The 27,763-nt window shown below is 46.8% G+C and overlaps 1 protein-coding gene across 1 annotated transcript; it reads right to left on the bottom strand.

The window, feature by feature from the left end:
- Positions 1 to 349: 349 nt before the first annotated feature.
- Positions 350 to 27,763, bottom strand: P3H3 (prolyl 3-hydroxylase 3). The gene is made up of 15 exons (XM_083481740.1): positions 27,100 to 27,763; positions 22,978 to 23,130; positions 20,586 to 20,772; positions 19,233 to 19,364; positions 18,988 to 19,118; positions 18,631 to 18,720; positions 15,838 to 15,890; positions 15,628 to 15,686; positions 11,708 to 11,832; positions 11,509 to 11,604; positions 6,414 to 6,564; positions 4,370 to 4,487; positions 3,194 to 3,269; positions 2,627 to 2,767; positions 350 to 916 (listed from the first exon to the last, which is right to left on the bottom strand). The coding sequence occupies exons 1-15, from the start codon at positions 27,571 to 27,573 to the stop codon at positions 698 to 700; spliced, it is 2,205 nt and encodes a 734-aa protein (XP_083337866.1). The 5' UTR covers positions 27,574 to 27,763; the 3' UTR covers positions 350 to 697.

Genomic DNA, 27,763 nt, shown 5'->3' with positions numbered 1-27,763 from the left:
TGTGAAAACCTACCTAGGAGGAAAGCAGCACTGATCTACTGAAGATCTGGCACAGACAGCACAAGCTGTTCCTAGAATATATCTCAGAAAATTAATTGGCGCAAGTATTTCTTTCTCTCTGCTTTTTTACTCTTCATTTCCTCAAGACTAGGAAAGGTCTGTTCAGGTTTTCCCACTCACTCATTTCTTAACTTGCCCACCACAGATTCCTGCCCTGGCCTAGCTGGTTCCACAAGTGTAAGTTTCCATCACAACAAAATTTCTCAGACCCATCCATTTCTGATGGTGCCCTCCTCCTGTTTTTTAATTCCTTCATATAACTATGTGAAAAACGGGGCTGGTCGAAGAATGATATTCAACATTTATATAGCACTTCAGAATGGTCAAAGCACTTTATCTCTGTCATCATTACAACAGTCCTATTACTCCTGTGTAGAGATGAGAGGCTATAGCTGAGATGAGAGAGTTGTAGCAGGGATTATTCCTGGTTCACAGGCATCCCAGTGGGGACAAAACAATTCTCCGGCTAACTTGGGTGGGCATGGTCCAAGCCACCTTCTGATGTCATTTCTGGTAGTGCCACATGGAGAACCAAAGCCGCCTTGCCACAATGCCTGGCACAGGGCAAAAACTCCCAAGTCATTCACTTGCCACGAGCTGCTACAAAATCTGAAAGGCTTGTGCATGTCCAACATGCTCAGAATTCATCTCTGGCTCGCAGCCTCGTGGACTGTATCCCAGAGTCTGAGTTTGACCTGGTCCTTTGGCTCGTGGACCTGGCTCTTCCCTTTGGAGTTGGGGGCTCGGGGGGGTCTGCGCCACTGGGTTCAGCACCTCCATGCTCCTCCTCCTCTGAATGCGACTGCTCCTGTTCTGCCTCCTTCTGCCTCATCAGCTCTTCTGCCCGGGCCCGTTCCTACAAGAAGAGAGTGAGAAGACCGTATGTGTTGGAAACAGAGGAGCCAGGTCATCCCCAAGATTGAGGAGGCCGGCCACACATCGTGTGATGTCACATGCATCTCTCAAGACGGCGCAGGCTGGTGCGGCCTTCCATTAGGCTGCGCTGGTCCCCACAGCATCTCTCAACACCGTGCAGGCTGGTGTGACCTTACCCCAGGCTGCGCTAGTCCCTGTGGCATCTCCTGATGGCACGCAGTGCCAGCGCAGCCTTCCACAACATGCCCCCAGCCCCTTTCAAACCAGCATCAAGGGGGGCGAAGACACCTCGGCCCCCTAGAGTTGGTGTCCCTAGTTAGAAAGGCGGAAGGAGTCTTGAAGAGCAGCAGCACTTTGTAAGTTGATGGTCTCCTTGCTGAAGGATTGAGCTAGCTTAATAACATAGAATCATAGAATCATAGAATCATAGAATCATAGAGTTGGAAGAGACCACAAGGGCCATCGAGTCCAACCCCCTGCCAAGCAGGAAACATGCAGTATGTGTATTTTATATTTATTTTAATGAACCAAATACAGTGGTACCTCGGGTTACATACGCTTCAGGTTACACACTCCACTAACCCAGAAACAGTGCTTCAGGTCAAGAACTTTGCTTCAGGATAAGAACAGAAATCGTGTTCTGGTGGCGCAGCAGCAGCGGGAGGCCCCATTAGCTAAAGTGGTGCTTCAGGTTAAGAACCGTTTCAGGTTAAGAACAGACCTCTGGAGCGAATTAAGTACTTAACCCGAGGTACCACTGTAGAGTGAAAAATTATGAATTATGAGAGTGTGTATGAGCCTAACAGTGCTTAGCTTTTTTAAAGTTGCTTTTTTGAAGTTGTCAATATTGTTTTATAGATTATGCCATATTGATTTGTTAATCATTTGACTTTTGTTGTAATTGCAATGTTTATTTTATTTTTCAGTTGTTGTTTTATAGATTGTAATCGTTTGATTGATGATTTGTTAATTGTATGATTTATGCTGTATTTGCGATGTTCTATTATGGCTTATCATGTTGTTATTTCTTGTTTGTAAGCCGCTTTGGGATTCATTTGAATGAAAAGCAGCACAGAAATACAATAAATCAAATCAAATAAAGAAAGTGGTATTTCCTCCTCCGAAAATCCACAGGATGTGTATGCATTAAATTCTACCACTTGCTGCTTGGATGCGCCGCATAAGCGAATAATAATAACAATAATTTATTATTTGTACCCTGCCCATCTGGCTGGGTTTCCCCAGCCACTCTGGGCGGCTTCCAAAAAAGATTAAAAATACATTAAAATGTCACACATTAAAAACTTCCCTGAACAGGGCTGCCTTCAGATGTCTTCTAAATGTCAGGTAGTTGTTTATCTCTTTGACATCTGATGGGACGGCGTTCCACAGGGCAGGCGCCACCACCGAGAAGGCCCTCTGCCTGGTTCCCTGTAGCTTTGCTTCTTGCAATGAGGGAACCGCCAGAAGGCCCTTGGCGCTGGACCTCAGCGTCCAGGCAGAACGATGGGGGTAGAGACACTCCTTCAGGTATACTGGACAGAGGCCATTTAGGGCTTTAAAGGTCAGCACCAACAGTTCATCTCACCCGCAACCCAGCCCCGATTTTACTTAAGTATATATGCCTTTGGACAATGCCCATTGGCTCCCTCATCCCTACATCCTCCAGCTCTTCTTTGCTTTGCGTTACCTGCTCCGCATGCTCTGGGAAGAGGGTGTACCAGAGGGCAACGGCACAGCGCCTCCCACGGGTCACAGCCCACACGCCGTGAGGGTTCTCCCCGCCAGAGCTGAAGGCCACCAGCCTTCCACATTTAGGGCGCACCTCAGCCTGCCACACAGAAAGAGAAAGAGGGAGACTGGTGTGAATCGACGGCTTTGCCATGAGCCCATCCGTTTCCCCTTCTCCAACTCGCCTTCTTCTTGGGGCGCCAAGTTGGATGGCAACTTTCTGAGCTGTTGATGGGATCTTGGTCCCCCTGCTCTGGAGCGAATTGCACCATGCAGGACTGAAGAGGGACAGAAAGGTGAAAGGAATGCAGCGACTAGCAGAAGAGCCAGGCATACCAGTCGACAAGGAGTTAATGCCTGTTCCAGGGTGGAATTTGCCTGAATTTGCCATTGACTGCCCAATTTGAATCTGCTGTTTTGCCAAGGACAGGTTCTGTTGGAAGGGAGGGGGGAGAATCCCAGCTACAGCTGTTCTTCCTTCTCAGCCATTCCCTCACCCCCCCCCAAGCCGTGGGCCCAGACTCACTGTAACAGTCACAGCATCCATCTCCGTGAAAAAGAGGTTCCCCCCCTGGAAGTCATCGTTCAGGTAGAGGATTGCACTGCAGAGAAACGGGAGACAGGCAGAATTATGGGTAGCTGGGATTTGCTCCAAGGTTCTTCACTCCTCTTTAAGAGCCAGGTTGGACATGAACGTTGCCACAGAGACTGGCACCGCTCGGGTGAGGATTTGTGTTGTTACACATGCACGCTTGACTCGCATTTGCAACGTCAACAAAACCCCAGGGCACGTTCTTTAACTCTTTCTGAAATGTTTGCTGGGCTGTTGTTCTAAACCGAAGCGAAGAAGAAGAAGAAGAAGAAGAAGAAGAAGGAGAAGAAAGAGTTTGGATTTGATATCCCGCTTTATCACTCCCCTTCAGGAGTCTCAAAGCGGCTAACATTCTCCTTTCCCTTCCTCCCCCACAACAAACACTCTGTGAGGTGAGTGGGACTGAGAGACTTCAGAGAAGTGTGACTGGCCCAAGGTCACCCAGCAGCTGCATGTGGAGGAGCGGAGACGCGAACCCGGTTTCCCAGATTACGAATCTACCACTCTTAACCACTACACCACACTACACTACACCACACGGCGAGTCAACACAAAATGTAAAAGGCAGCCATGTTGGCCCATAAGAAACCTTTTGAAATTCATTATGAAGACAGTACTTTTTACTAGACCATCTAAAATGTCAGCCAAACCACCAAAATGGCACAAAAGGGTGTGCAAGCTTTTGGGTTCTTCAGAGCCTCATTTGAACACCTGAAAACTCCTCCCATTAACACTCCCACAAGATGCAGAGTCCCAACTTTACCACCACCCATCTTTTTTACTTCTCCCCCCTGCTTGCTTTGTTTACCATCTAGCCTGGGATTTCCCAAACATGGGTCTCCAACTGTTTTTGGACTACAATTCCCATCATCCCTGACCGCTGGTCCTGCTAGCTAGGGATGATGGGAGTTGTGGTCCAAAAACAGCTGGAGGCCCAAGTTTAGGAAACCCCGATCTAGCCTGGTGAAGATGTCCTCAAAAGCTTACACACTATTTTGCGACATTTTGGATGGCCTAATAAATATATCGCCTTCATCTGGATTGTGTATAAATGAACGTACATGTGGCTCTTTAAAAAACATATATCAGTCTTCCCCCTCCGTGCCTCACCTGTAGTCTCTGTATATGTAGGCAGGAGGCTCCCTCCAACATGTGCTGCCCTCGGGGTCCAAGAGACAATTGTCAGCATGGACTGGGTGGCTGAGGTCCATACGACTTTCCTGCTGTCCTAAACAACACCAATGAAAACCATAAAATGCCTTGTTTCTGACACCAGGAGAAAATGTTGAAGAATGCAAGGAAAAATGTTGGAGGGGAATAGACACATCCTGTTAGGAAGGACAGGATGAAATAATTAAGTCTAATTGTCAGGGAACTGACATTGGAGCGAGAGGCGAAGGGGAGGCTCCCAGATGATGCTGGCGAAGGACCCAGCAGCAGGGGGAGAAACAGCTCAGTGGAGGGGGAGGCCAATCAGCGCAACACCGGGGATAAAGGGAGGCAGACGGGGGAAGTGGAGAGAGGGCTCAGGGACTCTTCACTGGACATCAGTGAGGAGAGCCCAGGTCCTCCGCTACCCACGCCTTCCCTGCGCAGAAGACTCCCGCGCAGCGAGAGGAGGAGGAGACTGGGTGTCAAACAACTTTTATGTTGGAAGAGGTTCAAGAAACGCCCACTGATGGATTCTGCCAGTGACTGAGGCAGCCACCATGAGAAGGGGCTGTGCAGTTAGAAAGTTTTAACAAGGCAAATTAGCCGAGAAAGGCACCAGTTTACGCACGAGTAACTCATACCCATTACACTAATGAAATAAATAAATATAATGAAATAAACGTTCATAAAATATTTGATATCTGCCATCCCAGCATTTTTATTGAATAATAATAATAATTTATTATTTATACCCCACCCATCCAGCTGGGTTTCCCCAGCCACTCTGGGCGGCTCCCAACAGAATATTAAAAACACAATAAAACATCAAACATTAGAAACTTCCCTAAACAGGGCTGCCTTCAGATGTCTTCTAAAAGTCAGATAGTTGTTTATTTCCTTGACATCTGATGGGAGGTCATTCCACAGGGCGGGTGCCACTACTGAGAAGGCCCTCTGCCTGGTTCCCTGTAACCTCACCTCTCGCAGTGAGGGAACCTCCAGAAGGCCCTCAGATTGTATTTTATAGTTAGGATGCATTGATAATTAGGCTACGATCCAGCTACTCATGGGCAACTAGTCACATATAACAAGACTACTTTATGTCTGTGGAATTCTCTTGCTGGATTGCGACAGGTATATTTGAGGGAGTTTAGCTGATGACATTTCATGTTTCATACTCTTGATAATTTGCATTTGGGAGCCTGCAACTGCAGAATCACAGTGGGTCAGAGTGTGGTGCTGATAAGGCCAAGGTTGCAGGTTCAATCCCCACATGGGACTGCTACATATTCCTGCATGCAGGGGGCTTGGACTAGATGATTCTCAGTGTCCCTTCCAATACTACAATTCTACGAATTTTGGTGTGAATTTTGCAAACAGAAAAATTTCAAACTTTGGCATATGTTGAATATTCACAAATGAAAGATTCAGTGCTGATGTTCACTCCTTATTAGATGATAGTAGCATAGCCAAGGCTTTTACTCTGCCTTTCAAATGAATTGTTTGCATGGTGTTATGTACTGAGTTGAATAGGATCCAAAAGGCAGCAGTCTGATTAATCCTAGAAAAATAGGATCCAAAATGCAGCAGTCTGATTGGTCCTAGAACAATAGGATTCAGAATGCAGAAGTATGATTGGTCCTAGAACAATGCAGCAGTCTGATTGGTCTGCAGGAGCCACCCAATCCAGCTCCAGATAGAAGTGAATCCACAACCTGATTGGCCTACAGGAGAATCCCAGAATTAGCCAATCACGTGCGGCCCATTGTGTAAATAATGTATATAAAGCAGATATTTTGGGGGGAACTTCCATTCCTCACTACTATGAGCTGAATAAAGGACATGAAATCCACACTTGACTCCGAGTATATTTCACATCACTTCTATTAATTGTTTTGAAGCAGTAAATTTATCAGCTGGGTCGTATTTCCAACTGACAATGTAGAAATGCTCTTGTTCAGTGTGGAACATTGTGCCGATGAGAAGAGGCAAAGTTCCTTACCCTCGGCAGCCGTGCGACACACAAGATGTGTGAATGAAAAATAGAGGTCTTTGCCAGGGGTGAAATAGGATTCCACAATTTTCCGGGATTTCTCACTGGCTTGCAAGAGAAGCTTAGCATCCCTCCAGTTCACAGTGCTCTCCTCAGCCAGCTAGAAGACAAAAAGCCATTGCAGAAACCCTCACTTACGGAAGTGTCCTGAATTTGCGTGAAGCTCCAGGCACACATGTGAAAAAGAAATAAAGGGTACAGACAACAATTGCCAGAATATGTAGCAGTTTCCTTATCAAAATGCAGGAGAGGGGCTTCTGCACATGTAACAACTGGGGAGAGGAGGGAATGAAAGTTGGTGCAGCTTTTCTTCTTTGTTAGAGCTGCCAGGGTAATATCTGTTTACCTTTCAAAGCATCAATGAAGTGAGAGAAGGAAATGCTATGGCTGTTTATTCCCTGGTCCCCTTGGCTACCTTTCCTTGCCTGCATCAAGGTATGTGTTGCACGGCAATCTTCACCTGCCCAAATTCCTTCATCTGCACAACTCTCCATAGCACAGGAGGCTTGTCCTCTGTTGCAATGGGGCACCCTCCATGACTGCAGAGAGGAGGAAGATGGAGGAAGGGGTCTCTCACTGGTGGAGTTCAAGAAATGGGGCCTGAAGGTCATAGCATATTTTCTTTTCTTGTGATTTTGGCATTTATGCCAGAAGTCAATTATTGGAGGCCTTACAACTCAATAGGCTCAATTCTACGCTACCGACGGTTCAGGACCTGCTCTTGGACAGGAATGATCAAATTACTCTAATAGTGGCTGAATGAGATTTAGTGCTTCTTAATTGATTGGTGATGTGGTAGTGTAGTATTGTATTATTTATGCAAATTGATTTCCTCTGGAGTTAAAGATCTGGCTGGGACAAACCTTGTTATGCTGAGCTCGTATTTTGCACAATTTGTATACGGTGTCTGTTTGATAATGTGTGGTTTGCTATGCCTAATAAAGGATATTTGATAAAAGAAATGCTCATAAAGACAGAACACAAGCAAGCAAGGGCGGGAGAAAGGAAGAAAGCTGGAAATATTCAATGGCATGAGATAATCACATCAGCCTAAGATTGAAACACACCTTAAGAAACACCTTGGGAAGAAATCCTTGGAAGAAGAAGAAGAAGAAGAAGAAGAAGAAGAAGAGTTTGGATTTGATATCCTGCCTTTCACTCCCCTTCAGGAGTCTCCAAGCGGCTAACATTCTCCTTTCCCTTCCTCCCCCACAACAAACACTCTGTGAGGTGAGTGGGGCTGAGAGACTTCAGAGAAGTGTGACTGGCCCAAGGTCACTCAGCAGCTGCATGTGGAGGAGCGGAGACGCGAACCTGGTTCACCAGATTATGAGACTACCGCTCTTAACCACTACACCACACTGGCTCTCTTCCAGGCCTCCTCTATTCCCTCAGCAAGCAGTCTACACAAATCTTTTGCATTCCATCTTTTTGTCCTCTTCTCAAATGTTTCACAATAGGATCCTCTTTGTCAAGACTCCCCCCATGCTCATAATATGGCCTCAGTGTTTTTCTCAGGGCTTCTGTTACCCTCACATTTATCATTCCTGATGGTGATGTCTCTAAATACAATCCAGCAATGAAAATCCTTAGATATTTGGGTCCCACCCCCACCTGTATGGTCCCTGTAAGCAGTGGTGTAGCGTGGGGGGTGCAGGGGGGGCCGGCCACACCGGGCGCAACATCGGGGGGGGCGCTCGCACTCGCAGCTCTCTGCCCCCTGCTAAAATCCACGGGTTAGGGGGCCCAAATTACTTGCCTTGCCCCGGGTGCTGACAACCCACGCTACGCCACTGCCTGTAAGGCTTTCTTTTGCAAGCTGGCCTTGGGCAAAGTATTTGTCACTTATAGGACAAGCATGTAGTGCATGATACGAGGTCTGCCAACTTGTCAGAAGCTAGAGGACAGCAGTTTCCCCACCAAACTGAAGGCGGGATGAGAGACACATCGTTGCCCACGGAGGAGACTCATTCCTCTTGGAATGATGGGTGGGAGGACCGGGGAAACGTCACCATATGAATGTATTTAGAAAACACTTTTTAAAAGAAAAGCCTAATCTTATCTAGGGACGCGGGTGATGCTGTGGGTTAAACCACAGAGCCTAGGACTTGCTGATCAGAAGGTCGGCGGTTCGAATCCCCGCGACAGGGTGAGCTCCATTGCTCGGTCCCTGCTTCTGCCAACCTAGCATTTCGAAAGCACGTCAAAGTGCAAGTAGATGAATAGGTACTGCTCCGGCGGGAAGGTAAACGGCGTTTCCGTGCGCTGATCTGGTTCGCCAGAAGCGGCTTATTCATGCTGGCCACATGACCCGGAAGCTGTACACTGGCTCCCTTGGCCTATAGAGCGAGATGAGCGCCGCAACCCCAGAGTTGGCCATGACTGGACCTAATGGTCAGGGGTCCCTTTACCTTTTACCTTTATAATCTTATCTGCAGGCACATTGAAATGTTATGATCCTTAGCAGCAGCAAGACTAATAATGAGATGGTTCTTGGGTGGTACGAAGGAGGAGAGGTATATGGGATATAGCTCAGCTGGTATAGCCTGATACTCTTGATCTCAGGGTTGTGGGTTTGAGCCCCACGTTGGGCAAAAGATTCCTGCGTTGCAGGGAGTTGGACTAGATCACCCTCGTGGTCCCTTCTGACTCTACAATTCTATGATGGAGAGTATTTTATGGGCAAAACCTGCGGCATGATGCTGTGTGAAATAATGTTTCTAAATTCCTTGTTTTTTGAATAAACCAAAAAAAGTCATTCTTCAAAATCCTGCAGAAACTCTTTGCCAGAGAACATGAATAAACGCATACATCACAGGCTATGAAGGCTACATAAAGGCAAAACTATACATTACATGCAAATTCGTTTCAGAGAACCCAATGGCTTTTTTTTTTTTTTTTTTTTTTTGGAAGGCAAAGCAGCTTCAGGAAGAGATTGTTTGGAGAGAAGAAGCCCGTCTGTGTGTGCTGAGCCCTTTCTGCGCCAACCACTTCTTTGCTAAAAATCACACACACACCCCAAGCGGTTTGTCTCACATGGGGCCTCACATACATGTTTGTATGTACACATCTGAAACCCTGGAGGGGAAAATAATCCTTACAGGAATGTTTTTATCCAGAGCAGAGAAGCACTGGGTCAAGGAAAAGGTTAAACACTCCCTTGCCACTTATCAGATGAAAATTTCTCCCTCCTCATTTTTTTTTTTTACCTTAGAACAGGGTTGCCCAAACTTTTTTCAAAGAGGGCTGGATTTGATGAAGTGAACATGTGTGAGGGCTGACCAAAGTTGTTGAGGACATATACTGCCACGGGGGCAGGATTAAATCAACCAGCAGGCCAGATTAGGCCCCTGAAACAGACTTTGGAGATGCCTGCCCTAGAAGAAGCAGCGGTAATGTTTCAGTCATTTCCAACCACAGGAGGAGGAAAGTGTGTTTGTACATGCATGAGTGTGTCTTTACGCATGCATGTAGATAAACACACAGCCGGCAACATTGCCTCGCATATACTGTTCAACTCCAATTAAAAATGTACTTGTTTACAACTTCTTTGCTATTTCAACTTGACAGTGTACTCTGGCTTAAAGTTCTCACACCTCTGGTTTCTCTCTAGCTTCAGAGAATCATAGAATCCTAGAGTTGGAAGAGACCACAAGGGCCATCGAGTCCAACCCCCTGCCAAGCAGGAAACACCATCAGAGCACTCCTGACATATGGTTGTCAAGCCTCTGCTTAAAGACCTCCAAAGAAGGAGAGTCCACCACAAAGAAAAAACCTACGCCTAGAAATAGGAGCTTGCGCCTTCTAAAGCCCCCCAGAGTGCCTTCCATCAGCTGCAGCAGGTGGCCCAGTTACGCCCCTATCTCAAGAGGGATTGCCTAACTACTGTTGTCTATGCTCTGGGACGCAAGTGGCACTGTGGGTTAAACCACAGAGCCTAGGGCTTGCCGATCAGAAGGTCGGCAGTTCGAATCCCCGCGACGGGGTGAGCTCCCGTTGCTCGGTCCCTGCTCCTGCCAACCTAGCAGTTCGAAAGCACGTCAAAGTGCAAGTAGATAAATAGGTACCACTCCGGTGGGAAGGTAAACGGCGTTTCCGTGCGCTGCTCTGGTTTGCCAGAAGTGGCTTAGTCCTGCTGGCCACATGACCCAGAAGCTGTATGCTGGCTCCCTCGGCCACTAAAGCGAGATGAGTGCCGCAACCCCAGAGCCGGCCACAACTGGACCTAATGGTCAGGGGTCCCTTTACCTTTACCTTTATGCTCTGGTAACTTCAAGGTTAGATCACTGCAATGCGTTATACGTAGGGCTGCCTCTGAAGATGCTTTGGAAACTTCAGCTAGCGCAGAATTCAGTGGCCAGGTTGCTCACCGGAGCAAGATGTTCTGAGCATATTACACCAATCCTGGTTCGACTGCACTGGCTACTAAGTAGTTTCTGGGCCCAATTCAAAATGCTGGATTTGACCTATAAAGCCTTAAATGGCTCAGGACCACAATAACGCAAGATCGAGAGGGTGGCAACACGAAAACAGGCCGCCTCTTCTCTCCCTAGGGAAGTTTGCCTGGTGCCTTCATTTTATACCTTTAGGCGCCAGGCAAAAATGTTCCCTTTTAAGCAGGCCTTTGGTTGACCTGCTGGACATCCTACACCAAGGGTCAGCAAACTTTTTCAGCAGGGGGCCGGTCCACTGTCCCTCAGACCTTGTGGGGGGCCGGACGATATTTTGAAGGAAAAAAAATAAACCAATTCCTATGACCCACAAATAACCCAGAGATGCATTTTAAATAAAAGGACACATTCTACTCATGTAAAAATGGGCTGATTCCCGGAATATCCGCGGGCGATTGGGCCGGATCTGGCCCCTGGGCCTTAGTTTGCCTACCCATGTCCTACACCCTTTTAAAATGTGGCTCTTTTTGGGGGGTGTTATTGGGTTTTTATTTTTATTTTATATATTGTGTTATTTTCTGTGAACCCCCCCGAGACCTCCGGGTATAGGGCAGTATATAAATTCAATTAAAAATAATAATATAGGCATTTACCTGCAGAGCCTTTAACACTGTTAATCCTTCAAATTTCTCATGGGGCGTGTGCGGCGAACGCCTGCCGCGATAGCCGCCTTCTGTTCCTCCAGCTGCCTGAAACATATAGAATCTATGTGAGGGACGCAGGGTTGCTCTTGGCTCCCTCTCCTGCTGCTGGCAGGGGGTGATACAGAACAGGTCTGGCACCTCTCCTTACCTTGGCCAGGCGAAGGATGTCTTTGCATTCAGATTCAGTCAGGACTCTGTCCAAGACAACTCTCTGGGAGCCATTGAGCTGCTGGGAGTCCATGGTGATGGTGATGCCCTCGAAAGCAAGTGGTTCTGGGGAAAGGAGATGAGCAAGGCGGTATAGGAATGCACACATGAGGCAATGCTATCCTTCCACTGTGCCCAAGGGATGTAAATAAACAGAGAGGAGACTGATCTCCTTACAGTCCCTAGTCATTTATGTGTTGCTTCCCAAACATGTAGGGAGAATACCTGTAAGACCATATAACACCAGTTATATGGAATAATTTAATATATTTAAAAGACCACTGTAAACAGTTAAAATCATTGGCAGGGATACACTGACACTTGTAATGTGACTTTGGTAATTACGGATATGTAACAGATAAAGGTAAAGGTAAAGGTACCCCTGCCCGAACGGGCCAGTCTTGACAGACTCTGGGGTTTGTGCGCCCATCTCACATCTATAGGCCGGGGGCCAGCGCTGTCCGGAGACACTTCCGGGTCACGTGGCCAGCGTGACAAAGCTGCATCTGGCGAGCCAGCGCAGCACACGGAACGCCGTTTACCTTCCCGCTGGTAAGCGGTACCTATTTATCTACTTGCACCCAGGGGTGCTTTCGAACTGCTAGGTTGGCAGGCGCTGGGACCGAGCAGCGGGAGCGCACCCCGCCGCGGGGATTCGAACCGCCGACCTTTCGATCGGCAAGCCCTAGGCGCTGAGGCTTTTACCCACAGCGCCACCCGCGTCCCCTATGTAACAGATAGATAATGGTAAAAGACGCAAAATATTTTTTCTTTGAATATGGAACCCATGGAGGGAGGGAAGGAGGTCCGAAGGTTTGAAAGAACCTTTTATTTTAATATTTGGAAATGGTTAAAGTAAAAAAAAAAGTATAAAATTATGTAAAACCACTGAGCAAGACCACTAGGAGGCTCAAAGACATTCAGGATTTGTCATCCAGATAGATCCTTAATCACGTTTAGTACACTAGCAAACAGTGTGTGATTTGCAATCCAGCTATTGCTTATTTCCACCTTGTTAATTTGCCATAACCTTTGGCGTAAAAACCAAATACGTTGACAAATCCCTACCATCTTCACTGATAAAGTCAAGGGCTACCTATGAACATGCATGGTACAATCCACCAGCCAGGCATGTCTCCCATCCCGAGTCAACAGTTTCGGTCCCAGCTGGAAGTAGAGGAGCTGTTGTCCAAAAGGGAGGCATAAACATGGTGTTCGAATGCTCATCTCTGGCAACACCATTCCCTGGGTCACGCAGGCAGGGCAGCCACCACTGGCCTCACTTTCACTCCCATCTGCTGTGCAGATGGCCAAAGGAACAGCATCAAAACAGACAAGCGCGTGCCCCTGCATTGCGCAGAAAGGGGGCAACACGCTCCTTCTGGGAGGTGATGCGCTTTGGCATGGGTACAACACATGAGCATAAGGCAACCCTGTCGCTGCAAGGCCTGTGCATGAGCAAACACTGCCACCACAAGGGTGCTGCCTGGCTCTGCAAAAGCAGCTAGGGGCCCAACACTAGTTTGGATGGAGGATGAGGCTGTCAATGGCTTTATGCTCCGTGATGGTTACACGGCCTCTGTAATCAGATGCAGTATGCCTCTGAATACCAACCGCCGAAATCATGAGTGGGAGAGGGCTGTTGTGCTCAAGTCCTGCTTCCCAGAGGCATCTTGCTGGCTACTGTGGGGACAGAATGCTGGACTATATGGCAACTGGGAGAGACTTCATCAGGCAAAGCCTCCTTCCACCTCCTGCCTTGCCCCACCATCCAGTCTCTGCTTCTCCATTTGTATTGTATTATTTTATGCACTGTAGCTTGCCGTTGTTTTATTGATTGTAGTTTAGAAATTATTTATTGTAATTGTTAAGAGTGGATTTCAGTTTAATTTTTATATGCTGATATTTAATATTATTCTCTACTATTCTAAGGAATGTTGAATGTTACTTATTTGATGTAGCTTGCGTATTTTAAAGTTATGTTTTATTATCATATTTTTGTATTGCATTAGATTGTTATATGGTATACATTCTTTGTTTCTTCAGCTTATAAACCGCCTTGGGTATTGTAAGATAGAAAGACGGTATACAAATTAAAAGTGATGATGATGATGATGATGATGAATTGGCTTGATTCAGCAGGGCTGCTCTTAAATATAGTGAATAAGCGCCTAATTCCCTAGTACTTTCCGATTTCTCAGCATATTGCCTCTTAAGCAACCTCCGAGTCTATCTAATTTAACATGAGTTTGGAAGCTTCAGCGCTGGGTCCCTGTCACTTCACAGAATCATAGAGTTTGGAATCCGTTTCTATCCGTGGGCTGTTAGGCTGCTGAATGGAAAATAATATAGTGCAACTGACTTTCGGGGTTGGTGTGTTGTGCCACAAGCACACAGAGTGCAATGAGAATGAGTGTTTGGGGGGGGGAGGGAGGCTCAGTTAATTTCATTGTACACAGATTGTACATTGACAATAAAGGTATTATTATTATTATTATTATTATTATTATTATTATTATTATGGATCGCAAGGGTCCTCTAGTCCAATCCGCTGCAATTCAGGAATCTTTTTGCCCAACATGGGGCCCAAACCCATGACCTAGAGATTAAGAATCTCACACTTTACCAGCTGAGCTATCCTTTGCACAATTTACATATTTATAAAAGAAAGGATCATGAAACAAAATGATATTTCAAACCCAGGGTAAATCCTTTAAAATAAAAAGTAAAGCTTCACCTAATTCACCAAAGCCAATTTAATTCAGAGCCAACTTAATTCAAGCGATAAAAAATACCCCACCCTGTGCTGCAAGCATGGCTTCAAAGTCAGTTGTTTTTCACTGGGAGCAGAAATGCCTAATTAAGATAAAATCAGCGGGTTGTTCAAAATTCTTCAGTGCTCTTCCAAAGGCCACAAGGCTCAATCTAAAACTTGAACAGGAGTGTCAGCATTTTTTGGGGGGGGGGCTACCGTTATATTTTCCCAGTAGTGGTGTATGGAAGTGAGAGCTGGACCATAAAGAAGGCTGATCGCCGAAGAATGGATGCTTTTGAATTCTGGTGCTGGAGGAGACTCTTGAGAGTCCCATGGACTGCAAGAAGATCAAACCTCTCCATTCTGAAGGAAATCAGCCCTGAGTGCTCACTGGAAGGACAGATCCTGAAGCTGAGGCTCCAATACTTTGGCCACCTCCTGAGAAGAGAAGACTCCCTGGAAAAGACCCTGATGTTGGGAAAGATGGAGGGCACAAGGAGAAGGGGACGACAGAGGACGAGATGGCTGGACAGTGTTCTTGAAGCTACCAGCATGAGTTTGACCAAACTGCGGGAGGCAGTGGAAGACAGGAGTGCCTGGCGTGCTCTGGTCCAGGGGGTCACGAAGAGTCGGACACGACTAAACAACAACAACAAATAAGCAAACCCAAACTTTCATTTTGCCAGGACCCCCTCCCCTTCTGAAGCTCTAAACTTGGAGCCTGCAGGGGAAGAGGAAGAGAGAAAACAAGGCTCCACCTCCAACAATTTGGAACAGGACTGCGGGGAGAGGCTTGCTTCAAGCTATGCACCTACATCTCCCCTCTAGTTTGCAGAGAGAGGGGACAACTTTCTATGTTCTCTTACCTCTGCCTAGAAAGCACAGAGCCAAAACAAATCCCAGGCTTCAGTTGAAGTTAGGAGCTGGAGAAGGGGCAGAGTTGGTCCCTTCTTCTCTTTAGCTCCAGGTTCAGAGGAAGCCTCAGGCTCATCTCACTCACCAATGCCCTCCCCTCAAGCCACCACAGGGAGTCAGTGGGGATGACCAAGTCTGGTTGCCTATTCAGCCTTTCCTCCCTTCATGTCAGGTCGTTTTCTGGTACTCACCTCTTGGCTCCTGCTGTCCCATATCTGGGGCTTTCAGCCTTTGCTTCTCTTGATCTTCTCTTGGATTAACAAACAAACACAAAAAAGGCCATCAATTGCAGAAATGGAGGACATGAGACTCTCCCCTATTAAAAAGTTCAGCAAAAAAGCAAAGGCTACAACTTAATATTGCTCCCCCTCAGCCCAGCCTCTCTACCTTCTGGTGCTTACTTGTGTTTTTCCTTCATGCTTTCAGGAACCAATTCCTCTGGAGTCCACGAATCCTAAAGAAATAAAGGCACGGACTCATGTTACACAAGATTTTTTTCCATATTGTGGCAGAACCCTCACCTCCTTCTACATATTGCAGTATAAAGTTCCTGCTCCCTCACCATGGTATGTGCACACATGCTCTGCCTCCCAGCTAGTTCATGCTACAGCTGTGGCTCCCAAGCTTTCTTCTCTGGGCCACACTTTTGGAATAAAAATTTACCAGCACCACACCAATTTTTCATTGATAATAAATACACTGGAGCCCAGGAAGAGACGCTCCAGAGCGGTGCTCGATTTATAACACAGAATACAGCTACTTTATAATGTCATCATCATCAACCTTTATTATGGTCCAGAGACCCAACAAATCGTTACAAAACAATACACAATTCATACAGCCTACCTCCAGGTTAAACAAGCATTTTGTTCAGAATATAGGGATCATTGGTTCTTGCAACCACCGACAAAAACTTTGCCACTGCTAATGTTCTAGCGTTTGTCCAGTCTTCCAATAGGAACCTGACATAGTGAGCCTCTGATTTTCCTGGGAAAGGTACCAGCAAGGGTAATATCAGTTCAGCCCTGGCCTGCTCATATTTTGCATAGTGCAACAAAATATGTTTTATGGAATCGATGTCTTGAGCACACGAGCAAAGTCTGTCCTGCTAGGGAACTCCTCTCAACCTACCATCCAACACTGCAGAGGGGAAGACATTTAGTCTGGCTTTGGTGAAAAGCCTTCGGTAGTTTGGTACTGTCAGGTTTTTAATGTAAGTTGTTAACTTAAAGACATGCCTATATTGTTCTCCTACTGCCAGCGGACTACAGACTGCGTGTGATTGAGATTGCAAGTCACTGTGTGCATTATCCCATAATCTTTGCTTTAACGCCTTTAGGGCGCCTTCATAACCCAGGTAATACAGTTGGGGGGGGGTGACAGACCAATAGAGGTGGCTTTTTTAGCCATGGTTTTCTGCCATTTGCTGACAAATTCCTCATTGGTCAGGTGTTGGTACAAACCCTTCCCTAGATCAAACACTGAAATCCTGAGCCAATGTAATCCTGGGACATTCAGAAAGTATAAAGCAATGCAGCTACAGAAGAACTTGAATCGTTCCCAAAATGTAATTATGAATGAGCCTCTTACACATGTACCTTAAGTGTGTATACCAACTCATTGAGAGGTGTCAGCTTGCTTTTGCCAGGTAATTTTGTTTATATGATGTTTACTTTGAAACAAACAAACTTTCATCTCCTCATCAGTGCAAAGAAGCCTTACTCTTTTCTGATGTGTCAGATTTGTCAGTGTTGAAAATCCCTGTTCGCAACAATATATCGTGGAGAACAGTAGTGTAATGGGAATTGGGGGTTGCTCGTGCGTAAGTTGCCGCCACTCTTGGTGAGGTTGCCTGGATAAACCTTTCCCTGGCTGGACAGTCCTGATTCTGCGTCTGTCTCAGTCACTGGCAGAATCCGTCAGTGGGCGTTTCCTGAACTTCTTCCAACATAAAAGTTCCTTGACGGATAGTCTCCGCCTAGCCTCCCTGCGCGGGAGTCTTCTGTGCAGGGTGGGTGTGGGCAGTGGAGGACCAATGCTCTCCCCGCTGGTCTCTGGCGAAGAGTCCTGGAGCCATCCCTCCGAAGCCCGCCTCTGCCTGCCTTTCTCCCTGGTGTAACGCTGATTTCCTTCCCCGGTCACTGAGTCCCCTCTTTTCCTGCTGGGACCTTCTCCGGCATCACTCGGGAGCCCTTCCTCCACTCCTGACTGCGATGGCAGTTCCCTGACAAGTAGTATAGCCAATGCTCTTGAACAGAGGCGGGGATACTGTTTCTGTTTGTATATCCAAAACAATTGCTATGCTATGCTATGCTATGCTATGCTATGCTATGCTATGCTATGCTATGCTATGCTATGCTATGCTATGCTATGCTATACAGGCCTCAGTCCTGTATACCTGAAGGAGAGTCTTCACCCCCATCATCCAGCCTGGAAACTGAGGAGGGCCTTCTGGCAGTTTCCCCGCTGCGAGGTGAGGTTACAGGGAACCAGGCAGAGGGCCTTCTCGGTAGTGGCACCCACCCTGTGGAACGCCCTCCTACCAGATGTCAAAGGGAATAATAACTACCAGACTTTTAGAAGACATCTGAAGACAGCCCTGTTTAGGGAAGTTTTTAATGTCTGACACTGTATTGTTTTTAATATTAGGTTGGAAGCCACCCAGAGTGGCTGGGGAAACCCAGCCAGATGGGCGGGGTATAAATAATGAATTATTATTATTATTATTATTATTATTATTATTATTATTATTATTATTATTATTATTATTATTATATTACACTACACTAATGTTTCAATGTTTATTTGATTGTCCTTGAATATTCTGGCTACACTTGCCATCCTTCGGGCTAAACCAGTGTGGTGCGCCACATTCTTTGAAAATCACCGAACCACAGGGATCTTTTTGGAGCCACATCAAGTGAGAAGCCTGACCGAAGGTGTACTTTGTGTCAGGGAGGTAAGCAGTCGATTCCTTTATTTAAACAGCCCTTGCCCTCCTGGCTTTGGGAACTCACTGTGCTCAACTGGAAGCAGCCACCCTGAAGTATTTTTGATATCCATACTTTTCTTCCTGCTCATCACTTATTTCAGGCACCAAGGCAGGAAGTGGGGTGGGGGGGAATGGTCCCCTCCCATATATTAATTTGTCCAGTACATGTCCATAGATAAATAAGCGGACGACAGCTACTTACAGGGTCATTAAAAGTTTCCCCAAGGTGCTCCACTGCATAGTAAATGAGTTTCTTCTCCATAAGAGACCTCTCCACATAGTGGCGGATATTCTGTGAAAGAAATAAAGATATTAAAACCAGGCATTTTAAAAAAAAGTACTACAAAATGGCTCCCGCTTTTTTGCTTAAAAACAACAACAACAAACTCTGACCGTAAATCTGCACAGCTATCTATCCATGTGCCTTAAGGTCACTTGAGTGATTTTCATGAGAGAGTTGGGAATCCTTAACTCTCTCTGGATTATGCCCAATGCGCAAAATATTTTGTTCTCATTGATGTGGTGTTTGCTTCCAGATGGAAGAAATGTTTACTGGTACCTCTCTGGCTGCAATGGGCACGTCTCCCAGCTCTGCTTGGTATTGCTTCAGTTTCTCCAGCAACGCCCCGTCTGATGGATAGAACTGCAAATAGGTAGCTGCACATTCAGCGGCGAGGGCCCAATTCCCAGCTGAGAACGAGAAGATGGACTCAAGTTACAACGGCTCCAACTACCATTCCATCCATGCTCCACCCCACTCTTGTCCTGGGCACGTCCCCACGCAGCACAGCATCCCCGGCTTACTTCTTTCATAGGCAAACTGCAGCAAATCAAAATGAGACGGGATGAAGTCTTCTGTGGAAGACACCCTCCCGGGCTTGGTGGCAATGTCAAGGACACACTTCTGCCTGCACTTTAGGACCTGGATGTAGTGAGCTGGAAGAAGGCAGAAAGAGAATGAGAAATAGAAATAGAGAATACATATCCCCAGAGTAACAGCTAGACTGTCAATTCTTCAGCGAACAGCCTTCTTTATGGTCCAGCTCTCACTTCCATACATCACTATTGGGAAAACCAGAGCTTTAACTATACGGACCTTTGTTGGCAAGGTGATGTCTCTGCTTTTTAAGATGCTGTCTAGGTTTGTCATTGCTTTTCTCCCAAGAAGCAGGTGTCTTTTAATTTCGTGGCTGCTGTCACCATCTGCAGTGATCATGGAACCCAAGAAAATACAATCTCTCACTGCCTCCATTTCTTCCCCTTCTGTTTGCCAGGAGGGTTACAATACCCTAAAGAAACCCACGGCCTTTACCTGTGTGTCGGATTTCAAGGCCTGTATCCTGGAAACCAGATGGCTAACTCTCCACAATGACCTGACCTGCCTTTTGCGGGAACCCCTCCCTCTTTTCCCTGTTCAGGGAAGTTTTTAATGTGTGACATTTTAATGTATTTTTAATCTTTGTTGGAAGCTGCCCAGAGTGGCTGGGGAAACCCAGCCAGATGGGCGGGGTACAAATAATAATAAATTATTATTATTATTATTATTATTATTATTATTATTATTATTATTATTATTATATGAAGAGCAGCACTTGAAAAGCAGAAGGTGCTTCTTTAAGGGCTAAGGGATGCCAATATTCAAAATTTCCCAACATTTTTTTTGTTTCACCACAGTGCAGGAAAGCAACCGAAATGAAAACACACCTGTCCCTTTTCTCCCATGAGGTGAAACAGATGCTTGAGGTGGGGAGGACATTTCAATTGGGGAAAAATCACCGGGAAATGGATAAACCTTCTCTTTCTATTGCCAGATCCCAACCCAAATACCCCTCTAATTGCTCTTAAAATAACACAGGAAATGTCATTAATGGCTCTCCCCACCACATCTGTTTAAACCCTCACCCATTTTTTGTGACTGTTAGGCAAGCATTTGATATTTGTTAAGCATCTGGAGAACATGTCAGCTGGATGGGTGAGGAATAATAATAATAATAATAATAATAATTATTATTATTATTATTATTATTATTATTATTATTATTAGAGTCTACAGAGGAGTAAGCATGTGTGCTTGCTTCAAGAGGAAGGCCACCTCAAACCACAAGCTCTCTCCAGCTCTTAACGTTCAGCGCTCCCTCAGACTTTTGCTGCTACTACCTGCAATGGCTTCGTAGAGGCCAAGCTGCGTCTCGTCCTCCTTTTCCTCATCCTCCTGAGGCCCTTCGCAAAGGGCCCTGCAGTCCTCCAGCGCCAGCAGCCCTTCTTTGAGCGATTCCTCCAGCTTTGTCACCGCCTGCTGGTAGTCATCCGCCTTGTAATGTTGAACTCCAGCTTCGTAAGCCACCTGCAGGTCACAAACCCATCAGTCCCCCAGGACAGCCCAGGTTGTGACGCTCTCATGGGATAGTGATGGGGGGCTGTGGTAGCAGGCCTTTGCAACCAGAGGCTAAGCTCTCAGGGCCAAACCACATGAGGTATGGGAGTTTATGGCTAGATGTATCTTTTAAGTCCTAAAAGCAGCATGTCGGAATGGTAAGAGTTGTCTAATGGGTCTTTAACCCTTCCCTTGTCAGTTTGCATTTCTTAGTGCAGAAAGTATTGATCTGATGTGTAGAGATCTTTCCTATTCTACTTAATTCAAGAGGGTTCTGGAAACAAGCAGAAGGTTCATGATGTTTGGGTTATACTTTCAGAGAAGCTGAGTACAGCTGGCTTAAACTGGTTCTGTTATCTCTTCTGTCAAGGTCATGCTGACTATAATAAGCCAGGAGGAGCCCGGGTTTCACTTTCTCTTTCTATCTCTCTTCCTTCTGGTGTGGTGTTCTGCATATAATGTTATGGTTTAGACTTATTATAAGTTATTGTAAGTTTAAGTTAAGTCTGCTGCAGCTGGATTTCTTATGGACAGTGCCAATCCTGAATGTACAGCCATACCTCGGGTTAAATGTGCTTCAGGTTGAGCATTTTCAAGTTACGCTCTGCGGCAACCCGGAAGTAACGGAGCGCATTACTTCTGGGTTTCGCCGCTCACCCATGCGCAGACGCTCAAATTGCAAACCGCGCATGCACAGACATGTCTTACATTCTACTCAGGATGTGAATGGGGCTCCAGAACAGATCCGTTTCGCATCCAGAGGTACCACTGTATTGGACCATTATGCTTATTTGCCTTCCGTAGCAGTAAAGCTCTGCTGGATGAAATATTTATTGCCTCTGGTTTAATTTTTGGGAATCCTGCAACGTGTTTCAGTTTTTACTCTGCTAACTATACATTAAGGGACACGGGTGGCGCTGTGGGTTAAACCACAGAGCCTAGGACTTGCCGATCAGAAGGTTGGCGGTTCGAATCCCTGCGACGGGGTGAGCTCCCGTTGCTCGGTCCCTGCTTCTGCCAACCTAGCAGTTCAAAAGCACACCAGTGCAAGTAGATAAATAGGTACAGCTCTGGCAGGAAGGTAAACGGCGTTTCCGTGCACAGCTCTAGTTCACCAGAAGCGGCTTAGTCATGCTGGCCACATGACCCGGAAGCTGTACGCCGGCTCCCTCGGCCAATAAAGTGAGATGAGTGCCGCAACCCCAGAGTCGGTCGCGACTGGACCTAATGGTCATGGGTCCCTTTACCGTTACCTTTACTATACATTGGAATCTGGATCCATATTGAGAAGAATTCAATGACATCCTTCTGTGCCATTTTAAGCTTACCATCCCCTCTGGAGCCACAGGTAGCACTGCGGGAAAGGGGGGCGCACCCCCACCTTCAATGCTTGGGAGGTTTTTAAGCAGAGGTTGGATGGCCATATGTCACATAAGATCTGGTTGAGATTCCTAATTAAAGCAGTAAGATAAGTGATGCCTGTTTTGGACTCGAGCTGAGCTTGATGTATGGGTTGTTAGGATATTTCCGTTCCACCTTAAAAGGGAGCAGGATGTTTTTGTCACAGGCTGCGTATTTCCTGTTCACAGGATGTTTTATGTTTGCTATTGCTTTCGTTTCTCTCTCTGTGTCGAAGACACTGTTGCAGACAGTCATGTCTTTCTCTGTTCTGATCAACGCTGAATAAAAGCTTGTAAATAATGCTCTCCTGAGTGCGACTTCTGGCTGTGCATTATCTGCTGATAAGAGTGTGCACGAGCCCTGGAATGTGGCATGGTATTTTCAGGAAACTCGTGTCGCTAATCGCTCATACTGCGTGACTACGGGAGGTCGTTGGATGTCTGGCAGCCGGCTTGGGGGCCATGATGGACTTTATCTCCCTGGCAGTATCCCAACATGGGTACCCCCAACAAAATTTAAAATTTGGCTGTATAATTTGGAACTAATGTGATATGGATAATGTGATGTGATTGGCCTGTTAATAAAAATTATTTTTGAATTCAAGATCTGGTTGAGATTATTGCATTGCAAGGGGATTGGGCTAGATAACCCTGGCGGTCCCTTCCAACACTACGATTCTGTGAATTCTTTACCACCCACAGAGCCCCAGTAGGGTTCACAAAGCAGCCCTTCTTAATCTGCCAAGCAACATCCAGTTTCCCAGAAGTGTCTCACCCAGTGTGGCATGGCCTCAAGATCCCGAAAGCTTTCCGCTTTCACCCCCGCCATGCGCCGGTATTTCTCCATGTCCTCGCGCATCTGTAGGTGCTGTGGATTGGCCACGAAGAATGTGTGAGCTGAGGAAACGGCTTCATCGAGTTTCTTTAGCTGCAGGAACAAAACAGTACCATTTAGAAGTAAAATGAGGGCCACGAGGGCACCATTCTCAGACTGAAGTGTCAGAGAGTGTGGAGAAGCCCACTCTAGGATTTAATTGCATGCACACAAACACATACGCAAAGCAGTGCAAGTTAAAAACATTTGTTACAGGTTTTTTTATACCTCATAGTATTATCACGAAATTAAAAGACGCCTGCTGCTTGGGAGAAAAGCAATGACAAACCTAGACAGCATCTTAAAAAGCAGAGACATCACCTTGCCAACAAAGGTCCGTATAGTTAAAGCTATGGTTTTCCCAGTAGTGGTGTATGGAAGTGAGAGCGGGACCATCAAGAAGGCTGATCACCGAATAATTGATGCTTTTGAATTGTGGTGCTGGAGGAGACTCTTGAGAGTCCCATGGACTGCAAGAAGATCAAACTTCTCCATTCTTAAGGAAATCAGCCCTGAGTGCTCACTAGAAGGACAGATCCTGAAGCTGAGGCTCCAAGACTTTGGCCACCTCGTGAGAAGAGAAGACTCCCTGGAAAAGACCCTGATGTTGGGAAAGATGGAGGGCACAAGGAGAAGGGGACGACAGAGGACGAGATGGTTGGACAGTGTTCTCGAAGCTACCAGCATGAGTTTGACCAAACTGCGGGAGGCAGTGGAAGAGAGGAGTGCCTGGCGTGCTCTGGTCCAGGGGGTCACGAAGAGTCGGACACGACTAAACGACTAAACCACCACCACAACAAGTATTATCAGATGTCAAAAGAGATGTCATAGAATTGTAGAGTTGGAAGGGACCCCCGAGAGTCATCTAGTCCAACCCCTGCAATTTGGGAACCTCAGCTAAAGCTTCCCCAACAGATGGACATCCAAACGCTGCTTTAAAAACCTCCAGTGAAGGAGAGTCCCCAACCTCTTGAGGGAGCCCATTCCACTATCAGACAGCTTTTGTTTGTTGTTAAAAGCAAAAAGGATTTTTGCTTTAAAATCAAAGCTACCCAGCATGCAGACTATGGAAATGTAGGTACCTGAAGGAACATCTCCACCCCCATCATTCAGCCCATCATTCACTGAGGTCCAGCACCAAGGGCCTTCTGGTGGTTCCCTCACTGTCAGATGTGAGGTTGCAGGAAACCAGGCAGAGGGCCTTCTCGGTAGTGGTGCCCACACTGTGGAACGCCCTCCCATCAGATGTCAAGGAAACAAACAACTATCTGATTTTTAGAAGACATCTGAAGGCATCCCTGTTTAGTTAAGTTTTTAATGTTTGATGTTTTATTGTGTTTTTAATATGCTGTTGGGAACCGCCCAGAGTGGCTGGGGAAACCCAGCTGTATGGGTTGAGGTATACATAATAAATTTATTATTATTATTATTATTATTATTATTATTATAGATAGCCCTGTCAAATAAACACTTGCCCTCTGCAACACAGGATATGTGTGTCCATGACTACTTCCCCCTCTCATAATCGTGCCTGACAGAACACCATTTCCCCTGTTTTAAAGTTCTTGTCAACCTCTGTACACAACAACTTCAAGATTTGGACAAAGGCCTCTTTCAGATTACAAATGATTGCAGTCTGTGAGGGGAAAATATGAGCAGGGGCAGACGTTGGTTGCATGGCTCCCTGAGCGAGGCCAACATTTGGTGCCCCAAATGAATCTTCTCAACGTTGTGCCCGCTTGGCTCAGCGCCCTGTGCGGAGCAACTGTCCACAATACCCTAAATCTCTCAATAAGTGAATGGCAAATAAGATTTTGTGAATATATAGACTCAGCAAGACTTACAGCAGTGGTAAGAGGCAAATCAGACCAGAAACTGATAGAGGAGTGGACTTGCATGAAGGAATACATCAAAAAACATTTACAGATAGGTAGCCGTGTTGGTCTGCCATAGTCAAAATAAAAAATTCCTTCCAGTAGCACCTTAAAGACCAACTAAGTTAGTTCTTGGTATGAGCTTTCGTGTGCATGCACACTTCGAAGTGTGCATGCACACGAAAGCTCATACCAAGAACTAACTTAGTTGGTCTTTAAGGTGCTACTGGAAGGAATTTTTTATTTTATCAAAAAACATTGTTCTGGTATTAATATATCAATATGCAATGAATGAAACTTATAGAGTATAAAATTAAGAAGAAATGGGTCTAAGACAAGATAGTCAAAAATAATATTGATAACAGAGTGAAAAGAAGAAAAGAAAGGAAGCCACATATAGGTGGAGGAAAGTCAAAATTTATGTCTGTATGTTTAGTTTGTATGTTTGTTTTCTTTTTTGTAATCTAAGTTGAGAGGTGTATGTATCTATGTATATTAAGCTTGTTTAGTGTTCTGGTTTGTGTTTGTATGTATTGCATTTATCAATAAAAGTTCTTTTTAAAGAAAAAGAAAAAAAATCTGGCACGGATACAAGCATCACCAGCCCAAGGCATTTTGTTGCTGGAGGTGCCTATGCAGCCCAGTCCATATGCAGAACCCTACAGAGTCAGCAGCATCATTCTCATGCTAGTGATTTCGCAGCATCCTCCACCATCACACCTGAGGGAAGAAGGCGAGTTGAGGCAGTGAAGGGCAGGCTGTTTGGCACACCAGGCTCTGCCAGCTGAAGAGAAGAAAGCATCCTTTTCCCAAGGGAAATCACCTCGCTGTGGCTCATGGCAGGGCCTGCCCTGGAGGCACAAGGCACCCATCACCACTCACTTGGTACAGCATAAGAAAGGTCCGTATTTTTCAAGCCATGGTTTTCCCAGTAGTGATGTAGGGAAGTGAGAGCTGGACCACAAAGAAGGCTGATCGCCGAAGAATGGATGCTTTTGAATTCTGGTGCTGGAGGAGACTCTGGAGAGTCCCATGGACTGCAAGAAGATCAAACCTCTCCATTCTGAAGGAAATCAGCCCTGAGTGCTCACTGGAAGGACAGATCGTGAAGCTGAGGCTCCAAGACTTTGGCCACCTCATGAGAAGAGAAGACTCCCTGGAAAAGACCCTGATGTTGGGAAAGATGGAGGGCACAAGGAGAAGGGGACGACAGAGGACGAGATGGTGGGACAGTGTTCTCGAAGCTACCAGCATGAGTTTGACCAAACTGTGGGAGGCAGTGGAAGACAGGAGGGCCTGGAGTGCTCTGGTCCAGAGGGGCACGAAGAGTCGGACACGACTAAACAACAACAACAAAGACTCTTCATCTCAGGGCCGCAGGTTCGAGCACCACATTGGGCAAAAGGTTTCTGCATTTCAGGAGGATGCACTATGGTTCTGTGATTCTAAAGTATGTTGCAAGGGGAGGGGGAATCCTGAGTTCTGTGACCATAACCCCATTTTAGAAATGCTTGTGTGTAGCAGCTAACTCTGCTCTAAGGCAGCCCAGGCATGGAATTGGAAGGCAGTAGACGTAGCAGCAGAAAAAAATGGATAAACAAGGACTTCTGAACTGAGTGCCAAGGACCTGTCAGTTTAAATTGCTTTTGGCCATCTGCACATTTTTATTTTTTTGCTGAGTAACTCTGCACAGCCTGAATGTTTCCTGACTGCACTAGGCATTTTTCTGCCCATAGAAGACGACGACACATAATGTAAAGACCACAAAGTATGATACGATAAAGGAGATTCTGAGTAAACATCAGGAAAACTTTCTGCCAGTGATAGTTCAATAGTGGAACGGTCTCCCCTGGGGTGGTTGTGGCCTCTTCTTCCTTGGAGGTTTTCAAGCAGAGCTTGGCTGGCCATCTGCCATGGATGCTTTAGCTGAGATTCCTGCATTGAAACTCTACAACTCTATAATTCTATAAATTCCCATCATCCCAGACCACTGATCCCGCTAGCTAGGGATGATGGGAGTTGTAGTCCCAAAACAGCTGGAAAGCCCAAGTTTGGGAAAGTGAAAAATAAAGTTTGCCAAGGCGGGCGGGCAAGCGAGGCAGCCACATCAGCAGCTGCGGGCGCCTCTTGGCCCCGTCCTGCCCCTCACCTTGAAGAAGGCGATCTGCAGGTAGTTGTAGGGCTCCCTCTCCTCGAAGTCCTGCCGGATCTGCGCGCTGGCCCGGTGGAGGGAGGGCTGCCCGCCCAGCCGGCGCCCCAGGCACTCCTCCAGGCACTCGGCCCGCTGCAGCACCCGCTCGAAGAAGCCCGTCTCCCAGGGCCGCCAGGGCGGGCGCCCCGTCGAGAAGCCGGCCTGCCCCTGGCACGCGCCCTGGCACTCCCGGCGCGCGCCCTGCAGCCCGGAGTAGCTGTGCAGGCAGCGCTGCAGCAGCTCGGCCGCCCGGGGCCAGTCCTGGGCGAAGTAGGCGCGCACCCCGTCGGCGTAGAGCGCGTCGTAAGGCGCCAGGTGGCCGGAGGAGGGCGAGGAGAGGAAGAGGAGGATGGAGAGGAGGAGGGGGAGGAGGAAGGGGACCGAGGAGCGGGGCGAGGAGGAGGAGGAAGGAGGGCGCGAGCGGAGAGCCATGGCAGAGGGCAAAGGAGAAGAGGAGAAATTGCAGACGTCGCCCGAGGAGTTGGGGCGAAAGGGGCGGGCAGGAGGCGGCTGGGAAAGGGGCCTGCGCTGCTGGCGGAGGGGGAGAGGAAGGCGGGGAGAAGGGATGCGTAATCCGGAGCTGCTGCCCGAGGCTGGAAATTCCTCCCAGGGGCAGAGGAGG

This window comes from Podarcis liolepis (genome assembly GCF_965112155.1).
Source record: "Podarcis liolepis genome assembly, chromosome: 17".
NCBI lineage: Eukaryota > Metazoa > Chordata > Lepidosauria > Squamata > Lacertidae > Podarcis > Podarcis liolepis.
The sequence above is the reverse complement of the archived record's forward strand: the minus strand, read 5'-3'. Positions and strand labels throughout refer to the sequence as shown.

Bases quoted from the DNA above. Each gene is read 5' to 3' on its own strand.
- P3H3 (XM_083481740.1), bottom strand. From the start codon at position 27,573: ATGGCTCTCCGCTCGCGCCCTCCTTCCTCCTCCTCCTCGCCCCGCTCC. The intron at 19,119-19,232 runs GTAAGCCGGGGA...TCTCGTTCTCAG, and splicing joins GCAGTTTGCCTATGAAAGAA to CTGGGAATTGGGCCCTCGCC. The intron at 11,605-11,707 runs GTAAGGAGAGGT...TATATGTTTCAG, and splicing joins ACATCCTTCGCCTGGCCAAG to GCAGCTGGAGGAACAGAAGG.